Raw genomic sequence first — 9,041 nt, 5'->3', positions numbered from 1 at the left:
GAAATTTCTAAATTCCAAATTTATGCTAGACTTAAATTTGAAAAATTGGGTTTTATATTTTTTAAAACATTAATTTAAAAAAAAGTTTAACAAAAAAAAACCTCACAAAAACTATATGTCGAAAGATAAAAGATCATAAATATCCCGTCATAAATAGTTTGTTCACACAATATTTATATCTGGAATAATAACATAAATTTTACATTCTTATATTTGAAGTGTCATATTTTTGTTATATCAAAGTGTTAATTCTTTTATAATTAAGAAGGATTACAAAATTTACGAATGGATATATAATGTCACTGAAAATATAATGTAATGAAAGGCAGGACATATTGTTTATTTTCCAGCCGCAGATATAGCGTAAGATCTCTATCACAACACACAACAACACACCCCGTTTAATTACTGTTAATGTGGTACAATCCTTATGACAAAAACTTACTCAAAAATAAACCTTGTTAAATTCGGCTCCAACTGGAGGTCCCTTGGGCTGTGACCGTGAACCTAGTGTCCGCCCCTTAAGAAGTATGTGAAAAAACAGCATAGCGGAGGGGGGGGGACAGTTCTATTTGCGTATTTCTAAGGGAACCCATCTTGTTGAGGATATTATCTTCAACAAAAAAATTTGGACCAGGGGACCATTTTATACGATTTTAAAAAACACTGGGGTGAAATGTAAGTCAATGGAAACAAAACATGTGAATGAATCGTTTGTTGAATCCAAAATATATCTCGAAAAAAGAGTCTTATAGGTATAAATTTTTAATACCACTTAATATTTTCCTCTTTCAGCCACCTACCTAGTGGATGTAACATTTTTTCTAACCCTAATGCTCTTTGAATATTTTTAACCGAGCGTAAATGGACAGTACAATCCAATTTGTATTAATTATATCATCACGTACAAATCCGTTACACCAAAATGTGGTTCGGCTAAAAAAAAAACATAGTTGATTATATTTATTTAAAACTTAAATATGTTTTATGGGATATAAATTACACAAAGAAAATTTACAGAAACATCACAGGCAATGGGGAAAGTTCGAGAGGTGCAAGCACCAAAATATACACATAAGAATTGAAAAACTTCCTCAGCTGGGTCAAAGCCGGGTTTCCCACTATCCAATTTTCCCCCGCCAAATCCCAACAAGGGCAAAACCATTACTTAAACTTGGTCCGCAGCGACTTGATTTATCTGATTGTTGGGCGAGGTTTTCCATGTGTTCTACAAATGGAGCTTCAAATTGCGTTTGAATTGTTTGACTAATTTTAGGTATTTTTCCCTTATGTGGACTTTAAAGTGGGTAAAATAATATTTTACAAACACGGTAATACATATTTAAGAAACTAAACTCTATTATAGGATATTCAGCATTAGCTCATTATAACTGGAGTAGGAGTAGATATTGAAATAATGGCCGATTTCTAGACCACTTTTTTGGGGGGGGGGGGGGGGGACAGTCAGAATAATCAAACATAAAATACTGTTTAAAAAAGGACAATAAACGAATCTGTAAAATTCAAAACTGTAAACTCACGAATGAAAAATAACACCAGAATCTTATAGCTGTTTGCTTCTATTAAAAATTTATACAATTTCTCAGAAACAGAAACCACAACAAACATAACAAATCGCGGTTTGTAAACAGCAGTTTTGAAAAATCCCATATTGATAATTATATCGTTTCTTTGAACTAGAAATATTTGTCAAACTCTTTTGTTGTATCAATGACATAAATCAGGTCTACTTCGCTAAAAATTCTTCTAGGATTGTAATACATTTTCCATATTTTTTTTAGTAAACTAATTCCTTAAAATCTTCATACATCTGATACATAATTCTGTTTTAAGACTCCACCGGAAATGTTTAAATTTTTGTAATTCATCTGGATAATAAGAAACCAATTACAATTTTTTACTCTGATATTTTTTTTACATTCAAACTATCAAACTTTGAAGGATTTTTTTTCTTGATTATTGCTGTCGTATCTGTTTTGAAAAACCAATGATAACGAAACTTGGGGTATTGAAGGATATTTCTATAAATATTTGTGATATCGAAACGAATAGAAGTTGTTCCGGAAATACCTTTTTGGTTCAAATACATTGCCAATCTAAGGAAAATTAAACATAATTGTTTTGACTATTTTGTAATTTCTATCAATCATACCGAATTTTACTCGGTAGTTTTGTAATCAATCATCGGAACTCCTAATGAAAAAATCTTGTAATTGTTATTTTTCCATCCAACCTGGCATATCATTTCCAGTTTTGGATTTTAATATCGCATCATCGTCTTCAGCCTCTTATAAAAACTAATGTAAAATCCAACCTTTTATAGGATTGGAAACATTTACATTTTCAATAGAATCCTAAGCCGAAATGTGCTAAATCACCGACCGCTTACAAATTGTCCAAAATTGTAAAAGTTGATTACAAAAACTGTTTGAAAAATACATCACTTTTGGAATAGGATTATGGTTCCTTTAATAGTACTTAATTGACCACAATTTTTCAAATTTCTTCCTATCCAATTTATTGCACGAATTTCTTACTTCAATTTTAGAAAAATAAAAACGGCACAGCGCAACGAATTTAATCGAATCAATCTGACATCATTTTGTTCCAAGATTAAACGCTTGACCATACTTGTTTTGTTAAAGTTCCAGAAATATAAAAAACTGAGGAAGTTTAGAACGAGCAAAAACTATCTCAAAAACTTAATATTTAAACTCAGTATCTTTTAATTCGGCATTCATTCAAATGTTGTTTACTAATTGGATAAAAAATTTTTTAAACTCCGCCCTTCTTTCAATATCACTAGCATACTTTCTGCTAGTCCGCCATTTATATAGAAAAAAATTTCAAGATCAAGATTTTTTTTACAAAAAATTTTAAATCAATGTAATAAGTCCGGAATAAGAAAAGATTTTAGTAATTTTTTAATGATCTACTTCGCGTCATATTCAGGATTCTTCGTCCTTAAATTTTTGCGATCTCGGTCACATAATTTTCAATAAACTTTTGCACAGGATAGTAACCGCTTATCTATAATTACATCTGTTCCAATACAACTGTATCTATTATTTTCATCCAAAAACTTTATACTGCAAAGTGTTGAATAGAGGACAAAGAACAGACATATTGATCTTTTAAATTGATAATGTATATTCTTCTTTGATATGAACTCTGATGATAAAGTTTGATATTTAAGCAATGTCTATACCAATTCAATTTGTCTTACGTATAATCTCATCATATTCTTCGGATTAATTTCATATTATTTTGAGAAATATCATCCCAATGTTTCTTTTTTTCAAATCTCTTTCGTGTTGCATTTATAAATAAGATCGAAAGCACTGTAATGTCCCCGCCATCTCTATTTCTATTAAAAGAAAAATTTCAAAATCATAATTTTTTTATAAATTGGCTCTTTTTTATGCGTTACATTCAGCACAATTTTCCAGATATTCTCTTAAACTCCATTGATATTATGCATAAGTATTTTTATAATCATTTGTTTTAGTTTTTTCTATTATATCTGATTACAGTATTATGAGCGTCATTTATATAAGGAAAATTAGTCATCTTAGCCGCCTAAACTTTTTTTAAATCTCTTTGATCAATATATTTTTAAAAAATTATACTTAAGAATCTTCCTCGAACTTATTTAAGTTTTTTCTTCTATTTATTTGAAATTATGTCAGCATTAAGAATCATTTTGTATTCAAACAAAATTTATGACCAATAATTCTCAAAAGATTTTCGTAGGGCCATCGTAAAACTAATACTTATCAAAAGACTCTTTTAAATTTTAGTAGGTTTTTCATTAATTTCATCAACCACATCCGTCTACTGATCTTCTATTTCTGGCTTCTAATTTGTCATAGACTTCTGTTGAACAAATCTTTAACATGTTGTTTATGATTCCTTTGTAATTTTTGTGTTTTAAAATTTTCATTAAACATTTTAATATGATCTTTCTAATTTGAATCTATTACAACAATATCAAATGAATTAATTCCCTTACTAACACTGCTTAAATTCTTTTTATCCTTTAAATTTAATCTTAAGGCATTTTTAATACATTCGGGATCATGTAAATCAAAAATATCGATGTTTTTTTCTGATAATTTTAGAGGTATTCAAAATTTTGTTTCTTTTAACCAAAAACAAAAAACATCATGTCTTGGTCAATAACCAGGTCGAACACCGACAATTCCTTTTTTTTATTAAACCACAAAACTAACATAATTCTTTTCAAACTTTGATCGCTTCAGTAATTTTTATCAGCTTTATATCGATATGATGAACATTAAATTGGTAAATTAATTTTTTTACACCACCGATGGAACTTCATTTTTCCAATGTGTTTTATTTTAGTCAGCAACTTCATTTGAACTCAATGAAATTTGCAAAGTTTGTTATCATATTCTATCTACTTTAAAAAGATCTTCAAAAATCTCAACAGCCAAACATATCTGAATCTGGAAGGTTTTTGTAATTAATTTTTCTTAACTTGTTATCAAAACTCAATTTTCTCAAACTAAATCCCAAAATTCAAACTATTAGTATACATTTTTGAATAATTTGTGTTACCAAAATACTGTCAAAAATTATTGTTGTAAATCCATATTTTATTAAGTAATAATTTGTTAACAACTTTCTTTATTAAAAATTCTCTTTACCATTTACTCAGTTCATTTCTAAACAAAAACCCGAACATAAAATGGACCACAAATTTGGGGGATTATAATCTTGAATCTTTGAGGAATTATTGTAGTAGAAAACGCATTGATTTTTATTCAAATATTTGGATTCAATTCTTATAGGTGTGTATTGTCCTCAATTCTTTCCATACGAAATCTCAATAATATACATGTAATTCTTGATTCATTTTTATGAATAGCAAATCCAATGCGTATCCACTTCCTCATAATTCGAGTCTAAATTCACAATTCCCACACTCAAATTTCTTTAACCTTTTTTTTTTTTTGTTGTTTTCAGGTAATTGGTATCTCTCACTGAAAATTCCTCTAAAATGTTTTATTATTTTTGAACAGGATTTCTTATCCAATTCCTCCCCGAAATGTTTAATGGTTTTAAATTATTTTTTCAATGTTTTGATTTCCACGTAATTCAAAGTTTATTTTCAATCTAATTCCAGATCCTGCTAGACATCTTCCAACTCTTTAATGTAACCAATATTAAAATGTTTCTGAAAAATAGGAATCACGTCTTTTTTAAACGATTGGAGCAGCTTTACGAACATAAGGGAAGCTTACGAACTGGAATATTTTCTCCAAAATCTAATTACAATCTTTCATAAAGGTCCACCATTTTTAAGTTTCTTTTCAAACTTGATTATAATGAAAATTCTATTCTGGTTTCCTTTATTGTTTTATTCTTATGTTTTTCGTGAGTTTTATTGTATGTGTCTATTTGTTTAAAAAATATCTTATTCTTCGCCATTTTTTTTCTCCTTACAAAAAAGGCGAATTTTTATTTTTTTCTGTTTTTTCTTTCTGATTTTTGCTGTAAATTTACGTTCACACACGACACCCATTTATGATAGTTTTAAAATTTCAAGTTCTCATTCCGATCCCGCATTCCTACGTTTTTCTAGTTCAAAAACATTGCTCCAGCGTAGGTTGTGAAAGCGCAACAAAATCTTCAAAAATTCAAACACACAACAAATCTTTCATCAACAACAAACACCTTAAACTAGCATCTTTTGATAAAAATCTATCCCATTGCCTTATCTTGCAAAACTTGTTATCTGCTATATGTCATGGAATCTTGTCGTCTCTATGTTTTGCATAAAAAAATATCGTTGTTCCCATTGCAGTCTTGAAATCTAGTTTTTATTCCACGACCAGGATTCTCCTCTTTTTAGTCTTTATCTACCGGAGTTTTTTGTGCCAGGTCCCCAAGACCCAGATACTCCATAAGTTGGTACGGTTTCAATTCAAAAGGTAGAATTGTTGATAAATATTCATCCCAAAAGTCCGCCTAACCCCTCATATCATCAGATGTAAACTTATTGCTGGCAAAAATTCGTTTTAAATTATTTAAATTTCCATCCAGGTTTTTCAAATCATATTCAATCAAGTTTGTTCGAAAATAAAAATCTTGTAATTCGCTTTCTTTTCGTTCAAATAAATTGTTATTTCCAGCCCTTTTCATTGGAGCATCTAAATATAATTAATAATTCCATCGAAGTTTTGTCAAATCGTCGATTCCGATATTCTCTGTATTCAATCTTATTATCACTGTATTTTCTTTACACCCCTGATCCTTCGATTTCGTATTTTTCCCAAATTGGGTTTTAATTCAAAATTGAGATATTTTTTATTACCTCTGACTTGACTTAAGGCTTCTTAGTAGGATGGATCATTATTTTTGTTAAAATTGAGGTCCAGATTCCCATAAAATTTTCTCGTAGTATGTCTTTATTCAAATCTTCTTCAGAATATAAATTATCCTTTTGGAGCGTATATGGTTATGTTTTAATAATCTCTATAAAACCTTGAGTATCCTTCATATGTTTTTTTCATTAATAATGGATTATCACTAATGGTTTTCAAAAATTCACGGGGCAAATTTCCAATCATAAAACTGTTCTTTTTTATTCACCAATACACAACCCATATTTAATCATCTTTTACTCTAGGGTAAATGAATTTTTCTACCCCTACCCAATTGGACCGATACTATTATATTCCAGTTGTTCTAGGACCTTATTGGTTCAACTATTGGTAGATTCTTCAATGATTCGACGGTTGTTTGAAAGATTGGTTAATTTTGGCAATTCAAACTCATTCATAACTATCATGATTCTGGAATCGAAATATCCAGCAAATTGTTTCGTACAATCTGGAACCATCAATATCATCAAATTTTGATTTATCGCCTTTTTTAAAAAAATCAGTTTTCAATTTTACCTTCAAACATCCTTTAATTGCAGGAAGTTACAGGATTGATTAAATTTTTATGAATAAATTCTTGTTCTTTTTCATCCAATTCGAAATCCGTTTCTTTAAATTCTTTTGATTTAAATTTTCTTTTTCGGATTTGATCAAGTTTTTTTCGCTTCTTCAGAAGTTACGTTCACCATTTTAATTAGGACAAATTTTGAAGACACTGTGAAACGTGGAGACGTAAAAACGTGAAACGTTGGAACGTACTAAAAACGTGAAGCGGTTGGAACGGAAAAAAAAACGATGAAACGCAGGAACGATTGAATCGTGAAAATCTGTGGAACGTAAAACGTGAAAATATTTACCGTTTTTTTCAGTTTGTTTTTCATAATGTAAAATAAAAAGTAAAGATAATGTAAAAATAATTGTAACGATATTATTTTATCAAGTAAGATTTGTCAGACCACTGAGCAGCATTTTAATATTAGAAAATTGTATTCAGAGATATTTAACCATTTTTAGGCTTCATAATACAGTTAGATTAATAGTTAAAAAATCCGATAGGTCCTTCTTTCCAAATTTTATTCACATAATTCATTAAAGTTGTGTTAAAACTCCCATAAGTCAATATCAGATCCCATCATAATTGTTATGTAAAATCCCTGTACTCAAATAGTGATCGTCTTGCTTAAAAACAACACACAATATTCAAATTATATTCTAATAACTTGTTTATATTACAACCTTTGGAACAAAGAGCATATTGGGAGAATGATAGATTACTAGATTAATGTTTGTTGTTGACAGAGACATTAACGAAATATTCCATCAAATAACTTCCTGATTTCTCCAAAATAACAGATATTAATCATATAGAAAAATCGATTAACGAAATTGGGTGTTACAATTCGCTTAACGGAACTATGTCCTCAGGAATGCATTATTAAAAATGTTGATATTTTGCTTTGGCTTAAGTTCTCTCTCAATTATTTTTGATATCTTTGTTTTGTGTAATTTTGTTGTATACGGTCTATGGTGATGTTAGTGGGTCGTCTTTTCTGTATTAATTTTTGGGGTTATGTTTGGTGGGTTATTGAGAGGAGTGGGGGGGAGTCAGGGTTTGTGTATCTGGGGTTTTTGTATGGGGGTAGGTCTCGGTTGGTTTTGTTGTGGTTGTGTTTGGGGGGGGGTATTGGTGTTTTTGGGTTATTGTGTTTCTTATAGTTGTTTTGGTGGTGTATGGGGGGGGTTGTTTTTGGGGGTCGATGGTTTGGGGGAGCGTGTGGCAGGTATTGTGTTGGGGTAAAGAGTGGGGGCGGACAGGGGCGTGAGGTGGTTGGTAGTGGTGTGTGTTATAGTGGAGTTGCGTAGTGTTGTAGGTTTCTTGTTTTTTTTTGGGGGTCCAATCCGCCTGATGATACGTTGGTTGTTGTTGTGGTGGGTGGGGGAGGTGGGGAAGCGCTTGAGGTTGGTGTGTGTGGTGGGTATGTGTATTTTTTGGGGGGAGGAGGGTGGTGTTTGTGGAGGAGCGGTTTGGGGTGAAGGGGGGCGGTGGGTGGCTGTGGGGGTTGATGGGTGTTGGGATAGGGTGGGTGTAGGGGGGAAAGGGTGTGGGGGGGGATCTGTGCGCGGTTGTGGTGCGTTTAGGAGGTTGAGTTGGGGGGGGGGGCGTATGAGGGGTGGGGGGTTGGGCGGTGTGGGGTTGGGGGACGGTGAGCTTTGGGGTGTGTTGGAGGTTTCTTGGTTGTGTTGTTATTTTATTGTGAGTTAGTTTTGTTGGTTTTTTTGCTAGGTGTTGGTTGGGTGGTTGTTCGGTAGTTGTTTGTCATGGGGTATGGTGTTTGTTGGTTATGTGTGGGGTTGTTTTTGTTTCTGATTTGGTAGTATTTTTTTGTATGTGGTGATGTGGTTGATTTTTTTTTTTTTTTTATAGTGTGTTGGTTCTGTGGTGTGTGTAGGGGTTTTAGGTAGTGTTGTAGGGTTCTTGCTAGGGTATTGTGTTTGTGTGGGGGGTGGGTAGGGGGGTGGGGTTTGGGGAGTGATGGTGGTTTGGAGTGTGGTTAGGGGCTTGTGGTGGTGGGTGGATGGTTGGTGGGGTTTAGTTTTGGGCGGGGAGTG

At 31.8% G+C, this 9,041-nt stretch overlaps 1 protein-coding gene across 1 annotated transcript; it reads right to left on the bottom strand.

Moving 5' to 3' along the window:
- Positions 1-8,141: 8,141 nt before the first annotated feature.
- On the bottom strand, positions 8,142-8,662 carry LOC124374540 (extensin-like; the record flags this gene model as incomplete). Its single annotated transcript, XM_046832742.1, has 1 exon — positions 8,142-8,662. A coding segment is annotated over one exon (521 nt), but the record flags the coding sequence as incomplete, so codon positions are not given.
- Positions 8,663-9,041: the final 379 nt, after the last annotated feature.

The sequence above is a fragment of the Homalodisca vitripennis genome, unplaced genomic scaffold, assembly GCF_021130785.1.
Source record: "Homalodisca vitripennis isolate AUS2020 unplaced genomic scaffold, UT_GWSS_2.1 ScUCBcl_8961;HRSCAF=17286, whole genome shotgun sequence".
In the NCBI taxonomy this organism is placed as follows: Eukaryota; Metazoa; Arthropoda; class Insecta; order Hemiptera; family Cicadellidae; genus Homalodisca; species Homalodisca vitripennis.
Note: the sequence above shows the minus strand (reverse complement) of the source record. Positions and strands in the feature narration are given on the sequence as shown.